Source organism: Canis aureus, chromosome 13 (genome assembly GCF_053574225.1).
Source record: "Canis aureus isolate CA01 chromosome 13, VMU_Caureus_v.1.0, whole genome shotgun sequence".
Lineage (NCBI taxonomy): Eukaryota > Metazoa > Chordata > Mammalia > Carnivora > Canidae > Canis > Canis aureus.
The window spans coordinates 55,651,817-55,674,520 of NC_135623.1; the positions used below are offsets into that span (position 1 = coordinate 55,651,817).

Sequence of the window (22,704 nt, forward strand, 5' to 3'; positions counted from 1 at the left end):
TTCTGACCCCTGAACTGTAAGATAATAAATCTGTGTTGTTTTAAACCACATTTAAAAAAAGAGGGTGGAAGGGCACCTGGCTGGCTCAGTCAGAAAAGTATGCAACTCTTGATCTTGGGGTGACAAGTTTAAGTCCCACATTGGATATAGAAATTACTTTAAAAATAATAAAAATCTTAAAAAAAAAAAAAAAAAAAAAGGAAGGAGGTTCCCTGGGTAGAGCTCAGTCAGTTAAGTGACTGACTCTTGGTTTCAGCTCAGGTCATGATCTCAAGGGCATGAGATCGAGCTCCCCCATCGGCTCCACACTCAGTGCTGAGTCTGAAGTTTCTTCCTCTCCTGCCCTCCTCCATTGTGTGCTGGCACTCTCACACTCTCTCAGTCTCTCTCACAAATAAATAAATCTTTTTAAAAAGGCATGGTGGGAATATGTAGACTTCTAGGAGCTGTAAGTCTGCTTCTCCCTCTCTCTCTGCCCCTGCTCATGTGCTTTCTCTCGCTCACTCTCTCTCTCAAATAAATAAATAAAATCTTTTAAAAAGTAAATTATTTGAGAGGTGGAAGGGGAAGAAAGAGAGAATATCCACTAGATGACCTGCTTGATCCCGTGACCCTGACATCATGACCTCAGTGAAACCAGGGGTTGGACACTCAACCAGCTGAGCCACCTAGGCACCCCAACCTTGGCCATGTTTTAGAATCACTTCAAACCTTTTATAAATCCCAATGCCCAGGCCAATTAAATCAGAATCTTGATTAGGACCCAGACATCAGCATTTTTTGCAGTTTCCTAGGTAATTCCCATGTGAAGCCAAAGTTTATAGCCACTAAACTAATTTATTTTTTACTTCATAATGCTCCTTTGATGAAATATATAGTTTGATGTTATTTAAAATAACTTATATGAAGATTTTTATTATCACTCATTTAGATTATTTCTATTTCAAAAGCAATGGTCTTATAAATCAGAAGGGAGAAGAATTGAGAGTTCTGTGTAAAGAAAGTAACATTTGCTAGATTTCATGTTAAAAGCAACACAGAAACAGTGCCAACTTCAAAATAGTTTTTTTTTTCTTTTTTAAGATTTTATTTTTAAGCAATCTCTACAACCAATGTGGGCCTCAGACTCACAACCCTGATAACAAGAGTTGAATACTCCACTGACTGAACCAGCTATAGTCTATTTCTAAAGCAAAATGTGGTTAGTAAATAAAAAATTACCACTTAGGAAAAAGTACTCTAATGTACTCTAATTTCTAAATGATCTAAATAAGATTGCTGGAAGTTCTATAATTTGCAGCTATGGAAGAAATAACTGGAGGAAATTATGTTATATAAAAATAATTAGAAATCTTTATTCTTCTGCTAAACCCAACTTCTCTTAATGGAAGACTGTTAGACAGTTTAGCTTTGTGTTTAAGCTTTAGAAGAAAAAAACGTGTTTTGCTTATATCAATTTTAACCAGTTGAGAAAAATATAATACAGAAAGTAGCACATAGCAGTGCTGATCTAGTTCCATGAGTCATAGCTGTAGAAGCTTAGAAGGCAAAAAAAAAAAAAAAAAAAAAAAAAAGCGCAGCAGCTATTCAATGAATTGAAGACCTGGAAAAATGAGGTAAGACTAACTTAAGTATAAACTAGTTTGGTAAGCCACCCCAGACTACAATGCATATTTCAGCATTCTGTTTTATTATTTACAGATGGGTGAGAATTAAGAATAGAACATAATTTTCCTTTTTTTCAGTTCTCCCTCAATTGTTAACCAAGGTGGTGATGCACAAAGTGAACAGAACAAATGAGCAAATATATTTTTTTTTAGGTTCACAAATATTCGACTCCTAGGAAACCAAAGTGAATGCATTTTTTGGTACCATTAAGTTAATTCTGAATGGTGATAACTCAGACAAGCTAGGTAAATCTTAACTTTTCAGTTAAAAAAAGAAAAGAAAGACCAGAGCCACATCTTCTGAATTTTCAATTTCAAAATCAGAGATTAGAATGACTGGGTGTGTGTGAAGAATGGAAGGAGGGCAAGCAAAGATAAAAGTAAAAGATCATTTAGGATAAACAAATAGCCTAAGCAAAATGGAGCCTGAAAAGGGAAAGAAAAAGACTCAAGCTATATTTTGAAAATAGAACCAACAGGATTTGCTGATATATTGTATGTGAAGGGTAAAAATGAAGAGAAGGGAGCAATAAAAAATGCCATTTGGATTTTGGACTTGACCAATCGACGGATATGCTATTAACTGGAGTGGAATAAACTGGCGTTGAGCTAGAGGAAGAGTTAGCAGTGATGTCAAGGATTTACTTCACTCGTTTGCTAATAGCTGGGCTCCTGAAGGCAGTTTATTTTATGTTTTTTAATAAAAGATTTTATTCATTTATTCATGTGAGACATAGAGAGGCAGAGACATGGGCAGAGACAAGCAGTCTCCATGCAGGGAACCCGATATGGGACTGGATCCCGGGACTCCAGGATCACACCAGAGCCAAAGGCAGGTGCTTAACCACTGAACCACCCAGGCATCCCTCCCAAAGGCATTTTAATGTGGATATTTTTTTTTTCCTCCGAAATGGGTGGTGAAGAGGAGGTGAGGAGAGGAGAAGGAACCAGCAAAGCAGGTTGAAAAGGGGAAGGCCAATAAAGTAGATGGAAAATAGGAGCAGTCACTGAAGCCAAGGGAGGAAAGCAATTCAAGAAGGAGGAAAATGATTACGATATGATTGTGCTTACTCATGACCCCAGTTAATATGATATCAGCTAATGGAAAATTATGAGACATATCTGCACTGGTGGCTACACCTATGAAAGAACATGCCTTGTGTCAAAGGAACATTCAATATGTGCAGCTCTCCCCACCCTTCCTTCCCCACAAAATTTCCGTTATCTATCATAAAATTGATGATGGTAATCCTCTTACTAATCTCTGGCTTCTATGTGAAATAATATTGAAGGGTCTTACAGATTTTAAAAAGTAATGCGTGTTAATTGTAGAAAGCTTGGAAAATGTAGAAAAGTTCAAACATGGAAAAAAAATACCATAATTGCAACACTTAGAGATATCATCTCTAACGCTTGGTGTAGATAAGTATTCCAACTAAATAAATGTATATTACGAAATCGAGCTGATGTTAAACGTAGTGCTTGTAACCTGCCTTTTTTTTTCCACTTAGAAATATGTTATTTACATTTTTAATGTCACCAAATAGTCTTTTTTTTTTTTTTTTAAGATTTTATTTATTTATTCATGATAGTCACAGAGAGAGAGAGAGAGGCAGAGACACAGGCAGAGGGAGAAGCAGGCTCCATGCACCGGGAGCCCGATGTGGGATTCGATCCCGGGTCTCCAGGATCGCGCCCTGGGCCAAAGGCAGGCGCCAAACCGCTGAGCCACCCAGGGATCCCCAAATAGTCTTTTAAGCATCGCTTTGCTGTATTTTTTTTAAAGATTTTATTTATTTATTCATGAGAGACACACAGAGAGAGGCAGAGACACAGGCAAAGGGAGAAGCAGGCTCCATGCAGGAGCCCGACGTGGGACTCGATCCCAGGTCTCGCCCTGGGCTAAAGGCAGGTGCTAAACCACTGAGCCACCCGGGCTGCCTAAGCATTGCTTTATTAACTGTTATTATTGACTAGACTATAATTTAACCAATCTCCTATTGTTTAAATTCAAATTGTTAAAAAAAAAAAAAAAAAAACAAATTGTTTCCACTGTTTTGCTATTATAAACGTGGTAAAATGGCTACTGGTTAACAGTATAGACTTTGACACCTAACACATCTGGTTTAGGGGCACCTGGGTGGCTCAGTCCTTTAAGTGCCTGCCTTCTGCTCAGGTCCTGGGATGAGACCCCACATAGGGCTCCCAGCCCAACAGTCTGCTTCTCCCTCTGCCCTCCCGCCTGCTCCTGCGCTTGCTCACTCTGTCTCTCTCTTGCTTTCTCTCTCTCTTTCTCTCTCGAATAGATAAATAAAATCTAATACATCTGGTTTAAATTCTATTTCCATAGCTTACTGGCTGTGTGTTCTTGAGAAATTATTGAATGAATTAGTTAAGTTTCAGTTTCCTCATCTATAAAGTGACTATACTAATAGTACCTATTTTAAGGATTACAGGTACTTAGCATGTTACCCCCAAAGCAATTAATGCTTCATAAATGTAAATTATTACAATAATTATAGCATATGTTGTTAAATTACTATCTTTTAAGTTTTTTGAAAAAAAATTATGAAAGCTTTCCTGATCAATTTTTTTTTTTTTAAGATTTTACTTATTTGAGAGAGAGCACATGAGCAGGGGGAAGGGCAGAGAGGGGGAGATATGCAGACTCCCTGTCAAGACCTAAGCCAAAGGCAGACGCTTAGCAGACAGAGCCACACAGGTGTCCCCTAGCCACACTTTAAATACTTGGCTGTCAAGGGCCATTTCTATCACTGCAGAAAGTTCTATCAGTGCTATGTGAGATCTGACAGGAGGGGGAATTCAGTACTTCACAAATCAGAACACAACAGCAGCTCAGCTGAAAGGTCTCACATTTATTACTGAACCAACCTACTGGTATAGAGGCAAAGTAACAGAGAAAATAATTTCCTTGATAAGACGTGTCTATTGGCCAGGTAGGGAGGTTGTTTCCATATGATAGGATAGGAGCATGTGATCTCCATGCAGCTTAAATATGTGTGCCAATTATGTTTGCTATTTCATGATGTGCGATGCTTCCTCATAGACCCAGCTTGGTTCTTCTCCAGTGCCTCCTCTTGGAGTTGTACCTGATTTTATTTTATTTTATTTTTTTAGATTTTATTTATTTATTAACGAGAGACACACAGAGAGAGAGGCAGAGATGCAGGCAGAGGAAGAAGCAGGCTCCATGCAGGGAGCCCGATGTGGGACTCGATCCCAGGACTCCAGGATCATGCCCTGAGCCAAAGGCAGATGCTCAACCACTGAGCCACCCAGGTACAGGGACCTGATTTTATTACCAGTTTTCATCTGAATCCACTGGGGAATGGGACGATTCTGCTTTTGTTTCTTGGCCAGGAATTGCTTGATTCTGAAAGTCTTGTGAGAAGACAAGGCGAGAACGGTCAACCACACACAACCAGGATGGTGGCGAAAAGGAGAGACAGCTTTCCTTATCAATTTAATATTTACCTACCATTCTGTTTATCAGCTAGTATGGTTAGCATTTGGAATATCCATATATATAATTTCTGTTACAAATTCCATTAATTTCTTGGACCAAAAGAGGTAACTCTTTTTTTTTTTTTTTAATTTTAAAAATTTAATACAGTTCAAAGCAGGGTGCCAGGTCCATTTCAGCTACTTCACTGCCAAAACTAGGGGCAGGGACTTGCTTCAGTTTTCCTGTCTTCTCTTTGTCTGTGATGACCAAGGTATAAAAGTATCTGCAGCACTAACCTTTAAACTTCACATTCTCTTTATTTTTCTTGATCATTATGGTTTGGCATCCTTTCCCCTGGCTGTAAGCAGAAAGTCATGATTTCCTCAATTTTGTGTGACAGGGCTCCGAGGGATGCAGGGGAATGCACCACTCACCCAGCCAGTGGCACGAAGAACAGAGGACAGAAAAAGCGGAGGACAGAAAAGCCGTAAGAGGGAACTTTGGACTATGGGTGGTTCTTTGCTCATTCATTAGGAATCCATGAAGCAAAACAATTTAATGGATTTTTTTTTCTCAGAATCAGAATCTCAGAATCAATTCTTCTACATCACATAAAAAGTACTAATCTGTTAAAATACAACAAAATATATCTAGGACTGAACACAATAAACTGGTACAAACTCCTGTTCTGCATACTCAGCTCCCAGTGTTGCCTACTTCTCTGCCACTTTTTTGTAAAGACTTTATTTATTTATTTATGAGAGCGTGCACGTGTGCGCATGCACGAGAGCTGGGGGACAAGGGGAGGATCCCAAAGTAGAGTGAGAGGGACAAGCAGAATCCATGCTGAGTGCAGGCCGGAGGCAGGGCTCCATTCTACAACCCCAGAGTCTGTGACGTGAGCCGACATCAAGAGTTGGATGCCCAACCAACGAAGCCACCCAAGTGCCCTGCCATTTTATTGTAGGTAGTGAAAGGAGAGAAGGCTAAGCAAAGTTCATGTGGTATCTAGGAATAAGTATAGAGGTGTTGAATTCCATCCTGCCTAATTCAACACCTCCATCATCCCAGACTCTCCTCGTAGCACTCCCCCAACTGCTCATAAAGCACAAACCGCACCAGATTTCCAACCTGAGCAGATCTTTTTACTTATCTGTCAATAAAGAATTATTTTGACTTCCTTTGTAGTGAATGGAGTTGTCGCTTATATCTTGGTGACGTTTTTATTAGTGAAAACTCTCCAGAGTTCCTAACCACTTGAATCAAAAGTTTTAGCTAGATGATCTTTTTGGACAAAAGCAGCAGCAGCCAGACAAAATCTTCACCCCACTCCCACCTCCCAAGCCATCTCTGTTTTGTGGTTTGTAGGTTATCTACTGTGATCTTTTTCTGCTGAATTCCTAGTGTGTCATGGAAACTAGAGAAAGTACAGGTACTATGTTTACACAGCTTTCATTTCTATTTACAAAATCTCTTCTGTGGAGTTTGTAAAAAAAATTTTTTTTCACTGCTGCACCTGTTGCTCCAATTCTGTCAGCCAGTGAGCACTAAGGTCTGAAGCCAGTTTCTGATGGGGAAGTAGGGAGGGTACCCATCAAACTGGTTTTACTGCCTGAAGATGACTGATTACCTCAGTTTTAGAAAAAAATGGAACATAGAAAACAACATCAGTGTTTGGGTTTCCTAATGCTGGAACTGAATTGAGGACTGCAAACAACTACTAATACACTTCAGTTTTTAATGATTTTAGGTCTGCCATGTAGACCAGCTTTAGAAAGCTGCATTGTTCTGACCAACATTACAGACTGAATTATATCCACTTGGATTGAAAGAGTTGTTATATCCCCAAGCACCTAACTGATTGCTGGGTCATTCTGACATTGAAGAAAATGAATGTCCTGGGTTAAATCTGGAGGCATATGAGTCCATTCAGTTCAAGTGCTGGTATTTAACTTCTCAACTCTGTAAAAGCCAAAAAGAGTATACTTAAATTAACATTCTGCATGTAGTTCCCTAAAAAATTCATTTCAAATAATGAGGAACAGAGTTTAATCCTATTTGAGTCTAGTTGCCTACATTCTTAGATAACCCTTCTGAACCTCACCTTTTTCATCTGTAAAACAGAGCTAATAATACCTATCCCAAATAAGATTGTTCAGGGATCAAGTGAGAAAAGCATTACCACTAGATATAGTAATCACCTTAAAAAGAAGTTTTAATATTTGCAATATAATGAACCAATAATACAGAAGGAAAAACAATTTTTCTTTAAAAATCGCAGTTTTTTCTTAACCAATGGAGCATTGGCATAAATCCTCTCATACTTGGAAAGATATTAATAATTCTTTTATATATTTTTTTATTTTTTAAAGACTTCACTTATTTAGAGAGAGAGAGACAGAGAGAGAGAGAGTGCATGCATGCTTGGGGTGGAAGGAAGGAACAGAGGGAAAGGGAAAGGGAGAGAATCTCTAGCAGACTCTGCTGAGCCAGAGCTGGATGCAGGGCTTGATCTCAAGACCCTGAGATCACAACCTGAGCTGAAAACCAAGAGATGAGCACTTAGCAAATGAGTCTCCCAGGTGCCTCTAATTCTTTTTGTTTTTGTTTTTAAGATTTTAAGTAATCTCTACACCCAACGTGGGGCTCAAACCCACAACCCTGAGATCGATAGTCACATGCTGTGCCAACTGAGCCATCCAGGCACACCAGATATGGATAATGCTTATCTTCAGGATCATTTTTAGTTGCCCCTCCTTTTACATTGACAGAATGCTGCTTCTGCTTATCATCAACACTTATCTTTTTCTGCTTTGAGTTTTAATTCTTTATTTGTCAATCTCTTTCCCCTACAAGATTGGATATTCCAGGGGTCTTTCCCCTCTTACAACATCTCACATGGTATCTTGGATATAGTATGTTTACCATAAAAATTTGTGTTGAAATGAAAGAAGTTGAATGTAGAATCTGTTATAGGATATCACTGTTTCCCATTGACAGGCATATCCTGATTGGAGCCCATTTTTGTTATCTATCAATGGAAAAGGGACCAGAGGAAGATACACAGATATTATCAGAATGAGTTACAGAGGAAGAGTTTTCAGTAAAGAACGAAAATTAAATTGCTGAATACCACAGATAGGCGGGGAAGAAGGAAGAGGATCAAAGTCCAATATTTTTTCTGTGGTTAGGGGTGACCTTCCATAGAATTGCCTCAGTTAAGAGGTAGGAAAAGCCAGATTACTGTAGGCTTGAGAATTAGTAAGTGGCGACAAATGGCTAGAAGAGAGTTTAGACCCTATTTCTGGGAAATGAATTCCTTCAGGGTTGAGCTCCAGTCCAGCATGACACATAAGTATCCACCACAGTTCTATACTCCAGCCATGCCAACCATATCACAGTTTCCTCCTCACACACAGTGATTTCTCATCTTCAGGATTTTGTTTTTGGTCTTCCCATTTTGACCTGAGAGTCCAGTGTCAACTACTCTGAAACCCTGAGGTCTTTTCCTAATTGTTCCTGCTTAATGTGTACTGTTTTGCCCTAAAGCCAATAAAATATAAATTGTAACTTTCTTAAGTCATTTAACACATTCAGCCTAGTATTACTGTAAGGTAAATATATGATTTCCTTATAAGGGATAAATCTATAAGGGATAAATAAACTGTAGTATGGGACACCTGGGTGGCTCAGTGGTTGAGCAGCTGCCTTCAGCTCAGGGTGTGATCCTGGGGTCCTGGAATCAAGTCCCGCATCCGGCTCCCTGCATGGAGCCTGCTTCTCCCTCTGCCTGTGTCTCTGCCTCTCTCTCTGTGTCTCTCATTAATAAATAAATAAAACCTTAAAAAAAACTGTAATAAATACTAAAGGCACTTTTCATATTAAGATACTACCTATTCAAATATTCAAATGGAAAGTAGTTATGTAGATCCAGACAAAGAATTTTAAGTCAGAAAAATTAAATCAAGAGACTTTAGAGTTTCATCTAGCCAAAAAACATGTATCGAATGCCTTCTATGAACAAAAACTGTGACCTTAAGTAATTTAAGATCTAATGCAGAAGTCAGCAAACATTTTTTATATACAGCCAGTAAATATTTCAGACTTTGTGGACAACACAGTCTCTGTCACAATTCTGCCATTGTAGCAGGAAAGAAGCCATTGACACTACCTAAACTAATGAGGTGGGCTGTGTTCCAAAAAGCTTCATTTATGAACACCAAAATTTGAGTTTCATATAATTTTCATATGTCATGGTACATTATTTTTCTTTTGATTTTCTTCAAAGATCTAGAAATATAAAAACTCATATATAGCTTGTGGACCATACAAAAACAGGTTGCAGACCAGATTTGGCCTGTAAGCCATAGTCTGCTGACCCCTGATCCAGTGGACAGACAGACAGTTCATTCAGAAGCACTTTGAATTTCTAGCCTTAACCCAACATAATGTACCTTGTTGCTGCCATTTTGACAAGATTTGTAATTGATTTATCATATTCACCAATTCACCATATTCACTTATTCACCAATGCTTACTCAGTGCCTACCTTATTCTGAGCATTGTGCCAGCTCTGAGGATACAGCTGTGAAGAGGTCAGAAAAGATTATTATCCTTAGAAAGATCATTATTTTGCAACTACCACTGTAAAATAATTATCAAAGGATGCTAAAAATTAAAGGGTGAAAGATTTTTGAAGAACTGAATATTCTAATATTCTTGAAATATCAAATTAACTATCAAGGGAGAAGGGTATTTTTACAATGAAGCAATCTGATAGACTCTGCCTTAACCAAGTGATTCCTATGAAATTTATATCCTAGTGGGAAAGCCAGGCAATATAACACTATTAAATGTGTAAAATGAAAACTGTTGAGAGATTGTAAATTTAGTGAAGAAAATAAGTATGATGATATGACAGAAAGCAGCTAGATGGATGGGAGGGCTATTTTGTTTGTTTTTTGTTTTTTTAAGATTTTATGTATTTATTCATGAGAGACACAGAGAAGAGAGGCAGAGACACTGGCAGAGGGAGAAGCAGGCTCCCTGCAGGGTCCCTGATGCAGGACTCAATCCCAGGATCCTGGATCACGACCTGAGCCAAAAGCAGATCAACCACTGGGCCACCCAGGTGTCTGGAGGGCTATTTTGGATTCAATGTCCAGGAAAAATTTCTCTGTAGAAATATCATTTCAGCTGAGACCTTCAAAATGAGCCAGCCATATTAAATGCAAGTAGAAAAAGCATTCCAGGATTTTAGGGTAAGGAAATAACAATTGCAAAGGCAAATGTGTCATTAAATAATTGGAGATGTATAGACAGGAGCCAGATTATACAAAGCTATAGGCCAGTGTCAAAAGTTTAGATTCTATTTAAAACCCAGCGAGAAAGAACAAACTGATGATTACCAGAGGGGAGATAAGTAGGGGTATAGGTGAAATAGATGATGGGGATTAAGGAGTGCACTTGCTGTGATGAGCACACAGTGGTATATGGAAGTATGGAATCACTATTTCGTACACTGAATATTACACTGTAAGTTAACTAACTGGAATTTATAACAACTTAAAAAATAATAAAACCATAATAAAAAAATAAAATCCAATGAAAGATGTTTGCATAACTTTGCAGATAATACTTTTTAAACTTTTTTTAAAAGATTTTATTTATTTATTCACGAGAGACAGAGAGAGAGAGAGAGAGAGAGGCAGAGGCATAAGCAGAGGGAGAAGCAGGCTCCATGCAGGGAGCCTGACATGGGACTTGATCCCAGGTCTCCAGAATCAGGCCCCGGGCTGAAGGTGGCGCTAAACCGCTGAGCCACCTGGGCTGCCCAATAATACTCTTTAAAAAGTGAATTTGTGGGGCACCTGGGTGGCTCAGTCAGTCAAGCATCTGATTCTTTAACTCAGGGTTGTGAGTTCTAGCCCTGTGTTGGGTTCCACATTGGGCATGGAGCCTACTTAAAAAATAAATAAATAAAATAAAAAGTGAATTTACAACCTTATGGTCAACTAATCGACAAAGCTGGAAAGAATATCCAATGGAAGAAAGATGGTCCCTTCAAAAAAAGTGTTGGGAAAACTAGACAGCAACATGCAGAAGAATGAAACTGGACCACTTTTTTTACACCATACACAAAAAGAAATCCAAAATGGATGAAAGAGTTAAATGTGAAACAGGAAATCATCAAAATCCTAGAGTAGAACACATGAAGCAATCTCTTTGACCTCTGCCAGAGCAACTTCTTACTAGGCACATTACCAGAGGCAAGGAAAACAAAAGCAAAAATGAACTATTGGGACTTCATCAAGATAAATATCTTCTGCACAGCAAAGGAAACAACAAAACTCAAAGGCAGTCTATGGAATGGTAGAAAATATTTGCAAATGACATATCTGATAAAAGGTTTGTTACCAAAATCTATAAAGAATTTGTCAAACTCAATACCCAAAATACAAATAACCCAGTTAAGAAATAGGCAGAAGATATGAATAGACATTTTTCCAAAGAAGACATCCAGATGGCTAACAAACACATGAAAAGATGCTCAACATTATTCATCATCAGGGAAATACAAATCAAAGCCACGATGAGATACTACTTCACACCTATCAGAATGGCTAAAACTAACAACATAAGAAAACAACAGGTATTGGCAAGGATAAGGAGAAAGGGGATCCCTGGGTGGCTCAGCGGTTTAGCGCCTGCCTTCGGCCCAGGGAGTGATCCTGGAGTCCTGGGATCAGGTCCCACATCAGGCTCCTTGCATGGAGCCTGCTTCTCCCCTCTGCCTGTGTCTCTGCTTCTCTCTCTCTGTGCCTCTCATGAATAAATAAATAAAATCTTTAAAAAAAAAAAAAGGATAAGGAGAAAAAGGAACCCTCTTGCAGTGTTGGTGGAAATGCAAACTGGTGCAGCCACTATGAAACAGTATGGAAGTTCCTCAAAAAGTTAAAAATAGAACTATCCTGGGATGTCTGGGTGGCTCAGTCAGTTGAGCATCCAACTCTTGGTTTTGGCTCAGGTTATGATCTCCCAGTCTAGAAATGGAGGCCCAGGTGGGCTCCTCGGTCATCAGGGAGTCTGCTTCCCCTCTCCTTCTTTCTCTGTCCATCCTCACCCCCCCCCTTTCTTTCAAATACATAAATACATCTTTAAAAAACATAGAACTACCCTATGATCCAGCAATTGTACTACTAGGTATGTACCCAAAGGATACAAAAATATAGATTTGAGGGATCCCTGGGTGGCGCAGCGGTTTGGCGCCTGCCTTTGGCCCAGGGCACGATCCTGGAGACCCGGGATCGAATCCCACGTCGGGCTCCCGGTGCATGGACCCTGCTTCTCCCTCTGCCTATGTCTCTGTCTCTCTCTCTCTCTGTGTGTGTGTGTGTGTGTGTGTGTGTGTGTGTGACTATCATAAATAAATAAAAATTTAAAAAATATATATATATAGATTTGAAGGGGCACCTGGGCGGCTCTGTGGCTGAGCATCTGCCTTCAGCTCAAGTGGTGATCTCAGGGTCCTGGGATCAAGTGCCACATCAGGTTCCCTGAAAGGGGGCCTGCTTCTCCCTCTGCCTCTGTCTCTGCTTCTTTGTGTATGTCCCATGAATAAATAAATAACATCTTTAAAAAATAAAAAAAAATTAAATAAATAAATATATAAATAAAAATACAGATTTGAAGGAGTACATGCACTCTAATGTTTATAGCAGATTATCAACAAAAGCCAAACTATGGAAAGAGCCTAGATGGCCATTGACCAATGAATGGATAAAGAAGATGTGGTACATATATACAATGGAATATTACTCAGCCAACAAAAGCAATGAAATCTTGGGGTACCTGGGTGGCTCAGTCAATTAACCATCTGCCTTTGGCTCAGGTCATGATCCTGGGTCCTGGGATTAAGCCCTTGCATCAGGTTCCCTGCTCAGTGGGGAGCCTGCTTCTCCCTCCCTCTGCTGTTCTCCTTGCTTGTGTGTGGCACTCTCTCCCTCTCTACCAAATTAATAAACAAAATCCTTAAAAAAATGAAATCTTGCCATTTACAACAACATGGATGGAGTTAGCATGTACTACGCTAAGCGAAAAAAGTCAAAGAAAGACAAACACCATATGATTTCACTCATGGGGAATTTAAGAATTTAAGAACAAAATAGATGAACACACAGGAAGGGGGGGAAAAGAGAGTGAAACAAATCATAAGAGACTCTTAAAGATAGAGAACATGCAGAGGGCCGATGGAGGGAGATGGGTGGGGGATGGGGAGATGGATGATGGGTATTAAGGAGGGTACTTGTGATGAGCAGTAGGTGTTGTATGAATCACTGAATTCCTCTCCTGAAATCCATATTGCACTGTATGTTAACTAACTAGAATTTAAATACAAAATTCAAAGAGAAATAAAAAGTGAATTTATGGCATGTGAATTATATCCCCATAAACAATTTATTTAATTAAAATAAAAATAAATTTGAGAATCCATTAAAGATTTTTTTTATGATAGTCACAGAGAGAGAGAGAGAGAGAGAGAGAGAGAGAGACATAGGCAGAGGGAGAAGCAGGCTCCATGCACTGGGAGCCCGACGTGGGATTCGATCCCGGGTCTCCAGGATCGTGCCCTGGGCCAAAGGCAGGCGCTAAACCACTATGCCACCCAGGGATCCCCCATTAAAGGTTTTAAGCAGAAACATGACATGACCTAATTTACCCTTAGAAAGTTCACTCTGGCAAACTGCAACTTTCTTAAGTCACATATCCTCAATGGCTTGTATTAAGGTTCTAAACATGTCTGATCTCCCCAATAATCTATAAGTGCCTGAGTCATGGAAGTGGTGTCAAATTTATCTTTATATTCTGCAGAGTGTCAAATCCAGTACCTTGCTCATGTTTTACGTTCAGAAAATATTTGCTAAATGAAATAAATAATTAAAAATCTCCCCTCTACACAGACACACACATCTCATTTATAACTGCATATTCTGTATCTTTTACACAATTTAACTTTTTGGAATCAAGAAAACAGTGCTGAAATATATATATTCAATATGCCTTATCATCAATTTCTAATACCATTTTTTAAAAGATTTATTTATTTATTCCAGAGAGAAAGAGAGAGAGAGAGAGAGAGAGAAAACATGAATGGGAGGGGCAGAGGGAGAGAGAGTATCTTAACCCTGGAGCCTAATGTGGGGCTTAATCTCACCACCCTGAGATCATGACCTGAGCCAAAAATCAAGAGTCAGGTGCTTAACCGACTGAGCCATGCAGGCACCTCCAAATACCATTGATATAAAACACCCTGTTAGTTACATCCAGTCATGGGGTTGTTTGTGGATAACTTTAATTTTATTCTTGGAGATTTATTTATTTTACAGAGAGAGAAAAAGAGAGGAGGGGGGTTGGGGCAGAAGGAGAGAGAGAGAATGTGAAGAGCACTCCATGCTGAGTGAGGAGCCCAACACAGGCCAATCCCACGACCCTGAGATCATTACCTGAGCTAAAATCAAGAGTCAGATACTTAACCAACTGAACCTCCCAGGTGCCCCTAATTTTATTTTTGTCTTTTTGCCACATTTTTCAAGTTTCCTACAAATGAACTTGTAATACTTTTATAATTAGAGCAAGTGGCTCTTTTAAGACCTTGAAATGTTCATCTCTTCTAGACTATTAAAATAATGGGAAAAAATTTAAGATAGCTAATTTTAAAAACTGAATACACATAATCCAAGAATGATTCCCGCTCAAATTTCAGTCTCTGCAGCATTCTTCCTTGCCCAGGGAAGGCCACTCATTTGTTCATTTGTTTATTCATCAATAAAATACTATCAGGCCAGGGCTGAGAGTGAAACAACTCCAGGTGGGAACAATTCATTTAGAATATAGTGTGAATGGCACCCTCTGGAGTCGTGTAACACTTAGGAACTTAGCAGGTACCGGTCCAGGCACTTTGTAAGCCCTAGAGGTAGAAGAGTAAACAAAGCAGTTCTCACATTGTGTTATAATTACATGATTAATTATCTGCCTTGCCCAGAGTGATGTAAACCCTTTGAGACCAGGAACCATAGAGAGGATAAATCAGATTTCTGCAGGAGGTAATGACTAAGACTAAGGAGTTTAGCAAGCAGAGAAGGGGCAGAGTCAAGGAAGACAATTCCTATCAGAAAAAAATCATAAGTGGGAAGGCAAGAGAAAATTGTGTTTGACAAATTATGTTTGGCTAAGAAAGAGATCAAGAGTAAGGAAGTGGAGAGAAACCTATCCTGGAGGGATTTGTGAGTCCCGACAGAGAATTTAGACATAATCCTAAAGGCAAGGAGAACCCAGGAAGAGTTTTAAGGAGGGAAATGGCTTGGTCACATTTATGGATTCCCAAACCATAGGCTGGATTAGGAACAAGATCTGACTAAAGGAAAGGTACTTTGTCTGGAAGCTAAACAGCCCAAAAAATAGGGGTTCATAAATTGGAGCCTATTGTAAATTTTTTTACAGGTTTTTATTTATTTACTCATGAGAGACACCAGAGAGAGGCAGAGACATTGTCAGAGAGAGAAGCAGGCTCCTCGCAGGGAGCCTGATGTGGGACTCGATCCCAGGACCCCGGGATCATGCCCTGAGCTGAAGGCAGATGCTTAACCGCTGAGCCACCCAGGCATCCCAAGCCTATCGTAAATTGAACTTGAATGATTAAAAAAATTTTTTTAAACAAAGGAAAGCAAACAGAAGTGTATTAAAATGTACATATTACATACAGTTGGAAGATACCCAGGGAAACTGAGTAACTCCAAAAAAAAAATCCTTATCTTTAGTGATCCCTCACTGAAATTTAGGAATTCCTCTAGTTACGAATGTAAGCACTAAACCACAGTACTATTCACAACATCTGTGGGATGCCTGGGTGGAGCAGCTGGCTAAAGTATTGGACTCTTGGTTTCAGCTCAGATCATAATCTCAAAGTCATGAGCTTGATCAGGCTCCGTCCTCATTGCAGAATCTCCTTGAGACCCTCTCTCCCTCTCCCTCTGCCCCTCCCCACTGCTCTTTTGTGCTCTCTCTCAAATAAATAAATAAACCTTAAAAAAATGTGATTTTATGACCAATAGAAATCAGATATTTTATTTTCTTTTTAAAAAGAATTTATTTATTTATTTAGAGAGAGCACACAAGAGTCAGCGGAGGGACAGAGGGAGAGGGAGAGAGAAAGAAAGATGTAGACTCACCACTGAGTGCAGAACCCAACAAGGGGCTTGATTCCATGACCCTGGGAATATGAACTGATCAGAAATCAAGAGTGGGACTCACAACCAACTGAGCCACCTAGGCACCCCAAAATCAGATATTTTCATAACACATTCCAGTTGTTGCAGATATCTCAAAACACCTTATTCTCATTGCTACTCTGAAATTCTAGTAGTTATTATACCCAGTGCTGGACCTTCTTATTATTAATGGATTAATGAAATATGTGGATTGCAAGGCACCAGGTGGCTCAGTCAGTTAAGCATCAGATCTTGCTTTTAGCTCAGGTCATACACTCTGGGGTGTGGTATTAAGCCCTGAATTATTGGACTTGGAGCTGGGCATGAAGCCTGCTTAAAATTCTCCCTCTGCCTCTTCCCATCCTCTCTCTCTCAAGAAAGAGAGAAGAAAGAAAGAGAAAGAAAGAAAGAAAGAAAGAAAGAAAGAAAGAAAGAAAGAAAGAAAGAAAGAAAGAAAGAAAGAAAATACATGTGTTGCATTTATATTTTAAATATTGGATAACTGCACTGAAATATAATAGTTTCCAACTTCATACATTTAAAAACTTTACTCTGAGAAGGGTCCACTGGCTTTACCAGATAAGCAAAGTGGGCCATGGCACAAACAAGGCTTAAAATCCCTGCTCAGGCTCTCGCTAGACTGAAATAACCTGTGACTCCTCTAAAACCCCAGGCTTCCTTCTCTGGCCTCCATCTACTCAATCTCTTCTGCTTTAAATACCAGCTCCTTTATCATCAGACTAACTCCTTCAGACCTCACCTCAGGATTCCCTGCACCAACCCTCCTTTCCACTCAGGTGTCCTTTATGTAATACCCTCATGACAACCTGTTTTTACTCCAAACATAGTATTTACCACAATGACCTGGCATCCCACAATTTAACGTTTGAGGTTTTAAATATCACAAGTGGCCCTGAAACTCTAGGACATGTAGTTATTTGTCAGTCTAGTGAGGCATGAAATAGGATTGCTGCTGCTGACACGGAGTCACTGAGCCAGTCAGGAGCCTGTCTGCCCGGGGTCCACATTGCTACATGATGTTATTTAATGCACACAAGAAACCTATAAATGAAGTCATATTATCCCCATTTCACAGATGAATAATGTGATGAAACCACAAATTAGAGAGAATTAGTGAATCTGGAGATTTTCAAAGGTTGTCAGTTACAACTCTTTATTTTTTTATTTATTTATTTATTTTTTTTATTGGTGTTCAATTTACTAACATACAGAATAACCCCCAGTGCCCGTCACCCATTCACTCCCACCCCCCGCCCTCCTCCCCTTCCAACACCCCTAGTTCATTTCCCAGAGTTAGCAGTCTTTACGTTCTGTCTCCCTTTCTGGTATTTCCCACACATTTCTTCCCCCTTCCCTTATATTCCCTTTCACTATTATTTATATTCCCCAAATGAATGAGAACATATAATGTTTGTCCTTCTCCGACTGGCTTACTTCACTCAGCATAATACCCTCCAGTTTCATCCACGTTGAAGCAAATGGTGGGTATTTGTCATTTCTAATAGCTGAGTAATATTCCATTGTATACATAAACCACATCTTCTTTATCCATTCATCTTTCGATGGACACCGAGGCTCCTTCCACAGTTTGGCTATCGTGGCCATTGCTGCTATAAACATCGGGGTGCAGGTGTCCCGGCGTTTCACTGCATCTGTATCTTTGGGGTAAATCCCCAGCAGTGCAATTGCTGGGTCGTAGGGCAGGTATATTTTTAACTGTTTGAGGAACCTCCACACAGTTTTCCAGAGTGGCTGCACCAGTTCACATTCCCACCAACAGTGTATGAGGGTTCCCTTTTCTCCACATCCTCTCCAACATTTGTTGTTTCCTGCCTTGTTAATTTTTCCCATTCTCACTGGTGTGAGGTGGTATCTCATTGTGGTTTTGATTTGTATTTCCCTGATGGCAAGTGATGCAGAGCATTTTCTCATGTGCATGTTGGCCATGTCTATGTCTTCCTCTGTGAGATTTCTCTTCATGTCTTTTGCCCATTTCATGATTGGATTGTTTGTTTCTTTGGTGTTGAGTTTAAGAAGTTCTTTATAGATCTTGGAAACTAGCCCTTTATCTGATATGTCATTTGCAAATATCTTCTCCCATTCTGTAGGTTGTCTTTGAGTTTTGTTGACTGTATCCTTTGCTGTGCAAAAGCTTCTTATCTTGATGAAGTCCCAATAGTTCATTTTTGCTTTTGTTTCTTTTGCCTTCGTGGATGTATCTTGCAAGAAGTTACTATGGCCGAGTTCAAAAAGGGTGTTGCCTGTGTTCTTCTCTAGGATTTTGATGGAATCTTGTCTCACATTTAGATCTTTCATCCATTTTGAGTTTATCTTTGTGTATGGTGAAAGAGAGTGGTCTAGTTTCATTCTTCTGCATGTGGATGCCCAATTTTCCCAGCACCATTTATTGAAGAGACTGTCTTTCTTCCAGTGGATAGTCTTTCCTCCTTTATCGAATATTAGTTGCCCATAAAGTTCAGGGTCCACTTCTGGATTCTCTATTCTGTTCAGAGAGTTAGAACAAATTATTTTAAGATTTGTGTGGAATCAGAAAAGACCCCGAATAGCCAGGGGAATTTTAAAAAAGAAAACCATATCTGGGGGCATCACAATGCCAGATTTCAGGTTGTACTACAAAGCTGTGGTCATCAAGACAGTGTGGTACTGGCACAAAAACAGACACATAGATCAGTGGAACAGAATAGTTACAACTCTTTAGACTACTATTTTGTTTCTAACTCAACCAGAAGGAAGTGAGCAACCTAAAGGCAAGGACTATATCTTGAATCTGACACCCCCAGGGCACATACTGAGCCTTATATTAGTAGGTACTCAGTAAATGGTCTACTGCTTAATAAGAGAAAGAATCCTAAGAATTTTGCCTTCCCTCACTGAAATTTCCTGGAGATCCTGACTTTTATTTTGATCCCATATCATTCTGAGCTTGCAGAAAACTTCCTGGTTCATAAAAACTAGAAGTATTTATTAATTGATTGCTTGTCTAACTTTAATAATCTGTGTTTGACATCTGACACATTTTCTTTTATTGAGATAAGCTATAAATCCCTTTGAATAGCAGAATTTTGTGCAAAAGTATAAATAAAACCAATTTTATAGATAACTAATAACTCTAGCTTTTAACTTTTCTATTCCTTGGAATAACTTGAATATCAGTCTCCTTTATTACTACAGGAAATTTTTACTTTTAAAATATGAAGAGAGATATCTATGTTTTGTTTTGGAAATGGATCATCAGTACACATACAATGAGCACACACAGGTTAAGTGTGTTTTTATACTCATATTTTTCCTTAGATACAAATAAAGTAAAAATAATATATAATTTCTTAGTTTTTTCAGACTGACACTTTATCCTACAGAATGAAAAAAAATCAAGGCAAAAATAAATATAATCAGGAGAAAGTCTTAATGAAAACTTTTATTATGTTAAACTGAAGCATTCACTTAGGCTTAAGATTTGTTTTTGAGAGGGTTGAAATTTTATGGTAGTACTAGGTCAAAGAAAGAAGGGTACATCTTTTTTCTGCATCTAGAATGTATTAGCTAGACATAGGGTTTTATCTCAAAATGCTTCCCTTCCTGACTGATCCAGAAATAGACAAAATCCAAATGTGAAATATACAAATTTCTGCTTGACGGCTCCTTGCTCTTGTCTCTCATTAGCTCCATTGGAACTGAACTTGCTCAGATAAGTCACTAATAACTAGGTGCCCCATGTATATTTAGAAGCCACCTTGCAGAGGCATTTGTCTTTGCCTTTAACGCACAGCTTAATAAGCATTTCAGTTACTATTTCTCACATATCACAGAAGCCCCAGCCTTGTAAAATTAATGACTTTCACTACTTAAAAAATAATGAATTTTCATTGGTAAAGGGATGACAAAAGCATTTGGTACTGTTTCTTTATATTGTTAATGTTTTTTAAAGTAATTTATACAGAGCTAAGGATAAAGTAAGGGAAAAATAATTTCAGTTCTTCCTTGTGAAATCTAGAGATGCATTGACAAATAGGACTGTTTCAAGTCTGAACACATCCCAAGCCTACAATAACTGGCGTGATACACCCGGATCAAAATGGTCTCCCATCAGTGCTCTACCACACCTAAAAAGTCAACAATGGCATTAGTCACTAATGGTTTTCTTAGCACAGAAACATTTTTTTGTATTGGAGTTCAATTTGCCAACGTATAGCATAACACCCAATGCTCATCCTGCCAAGTGCCCCCCTCAGTGCCCACCACCCAGTCACCCCACCCCCGCCCACTTCCCCTTCCACTACCCCTTGTTCATTTCCCAGAGTTAGGAGTCTCTCATGTTTTGTCACCCTCACTGATATTTTCACTCATTTTCTCTCCTTTCCCTCTATTCCCTTTCACTAATTTTGATATTCCCCAAACAAATGAGATCATATAATGTTTTTCTTTTCCGATTAACTTATTTCACTCAGCACAATACCCTCCAGGTCCCTCCATGTTGAAGCAAATGGTGGATATTTGTTGTTTCTAATGGCTGAGTAATATTCCATTGTATACATAGACCACATCTTCTTTATCCATTCATCTGCACGCAAACATTTCAACTATAAGTCACTCTGTTCATTTATTTTATCTGTGAATTCACTATTGCTCATGTCATCTGGAGGACACCATGGACGCAAAGAAGTGATACATATAACAGTAGGTTTTTATGGAGAAAAAGAGTAGGGATCCAGGAAAGCCAGGAATTAATGCTTCGCCATCTTTCTTTACAGCTAGTTCTGATCCCAGTGGTGAATTTGAATTGGGAAAGAGGTAAAGAAATTTAGTGAACAGTATCAGTCAAACCTCACACATGTCTTGCTAAGTGATGATTCTAAAAGACAAATCCCTAGATTTCTCACATATAGCACAAAAGAGGCAAAGATTTAGTTCAAATCTAAAATAGGGTGCCACCTGGGTAGCTCAGTCAGTTAAGCATCTGCCTTCAGCTCAGGTCATGATCCCAGGGTCCTGGGATCCAGCCCTGCATCAGGCTCCCTGCTCAGTGGGGAGTCTGCTTCTCCCTCTGCCCCTCACCCTGCTCATGCTCTTGCTCTCTCTCTCTCTCATATAAATAAATAAAATATTTTTTAAAACAATAAATAATAACAAAATAAAATATACTATAGGGACACTTGGATGACTTAGTCAATTAAAAGTCCAACTCTTGGCTTCGGCTCAAGTCATGATCTCAGGGTCATGAGATTGAGCCCCACATGGGGCTCCACATTGTGCATGGAGCCTGCTTAAGATTCTCTCTCTCAAAAAAAAAAAAAATTCTCTCTCTCCCTCTGTCCCTCCTCCCCACCCACCTCACCTCCCAGCCACTTGCACATTCCTCTCTCTTTCCCTCAAATAAATAAATAAATAAATATACTATAATCTTATAACTAAATGAGATTAAGTGAATTAAGAAAATATTTCCTGGGGCACCTGCTGGCTCAGTTGGAGGAGCATGCAACTCTTGATCTTGGGGTCATGAGTTTGAGCCTCATGACGAGTGTAGAGATTATTAAAAAATAAATAAATAAACTTTAAAAAAAAGGAAGAAAACATTTTCTAAATTTCTGAGTTAGGATGGCAGGTCAAACAGAGACATCCTTTTCAGTCTCCTTCCCAAATAGCACCAAAACTAAGGAAGTACAGGGAAAATTATCAAAATTTTGGAAGCTGAAAACAAGAGGCCAATTGTAACTGACTTAGATCCAAGCAACCTGACTCCCAAGACATCAGTAAGGAAACTGAAAACCTACTCAACTTATTTTTCAGGATCTTCAAAAGACATGGAACATGGTGGCAACAGGATCTTCTGGGACTTGCAATTAGGAGGAAGACAAGAGTAAAAGCAGTTTGATCTCCCCTTTTCAACTGGGGAATGATTGTTCTTTTTCAAGCCTGATATGAAGGGATAGATGAGCCATTTATTTTCTGAAAAAAGTAAAACTTAATATCTCCAGACTATGAAAGAGCCTGGTGAAGTTGGAAGGGATAGGTACCCCAATGGATGGACTTACCAAATATGCATACTAATTGCTTGTTGCAGAGAACAACCCCACCCCCTCCATTACTTAGTGTCTAGAATGCTAGCAACCAGCCCCTTACCTCCCTTGCAGGAGGTTGGACATCACTTTCCTGGTGAATCTAACCCAAGGTTTCAAGTTGCCCACCTAAGTCACCCTATAGTCAAGTGTAGTCATTACCCCCATATTTAGCATATCCAATGAGTTATTTAGTCCCTCATGCT

At 39.1% G+C, this 22,704-nt stretch overlaps 1 protein-coding gene and 1 long non-coding RNA gene across 2 annotated transcripts in view; both read right to left on the minus strand.

Annotated features, from left to right (window-relative positions):
* Positions 1-4,432: 4,432 nt before the first annotated feature.
* On the minus strand, positions 4,433-5,466 carry LOC144281725 (large ribosomal subunit protein eL39-like). Its single transcript, XM_077844430.1, has 3 exons — positions 5,430-5,466; positions 4,978-5,137; positions 4,433-4,777 (listed from the first exon to the last, which is right to left on the minus strand). The coding sequence occupies exons 1-3, from the start codon at positions 5,464-5,466 to the stop codon at positions 4,729-4,731; spliced, it is 246 nt and encodes an 81-aa protein (XP_077700556.1). The 3' UTR covers positions 4,433-4,728.
* A 1,385-nt stretch (positions 5,467-6,851) lies between these two features.
* Positions 6,852-22,704, minus strand: part of LOC144282541 (uncharacterized) — a 57,272-nt gene continuing 41,419 nt past the window's right edge. Inside the window, exons 3-4 of the long non-coding RNA XR_013351002.1 lie at positions 9,683-9,718; positions 6,852-7,095 (exon numbers count right to left, since the gene is read on the minus strand). This is a non-coding gene — a long non-coding RNA (uncharacterized LOC144282541). The remainder of the gene's footprint in view (positions 7,096-9,682; positions 9,719-22,704) is intronic.

What these genes read in the sequence shown, in the direction of transcription:
- LOC144281725 (XM_077844430.1), bottom strand. Translation starts at nt 5,466, where the DNA reads ATGATCAAGAAAAATAAAGAGAATGTGAAGTTTAAAG. An exon ending in AGAGAATGTGAAGTTTAAAG is followed by an intron (nt 5,138 to 5,429) that starts GTTAGTGCTGCA and finishes TGATAAGGAAAG; the next exon opens with CTGTCTCTCCTTTTCGCCAC. An exon ending in AAAACTGGTAATAAAATCAG is followed by an intron (nt 4,778 to 4,977) that starts GTCCCTGTACCT and finishes AAATAAAATCAG; the next exon opens with GTACAACTCCAAGAGGAGGC.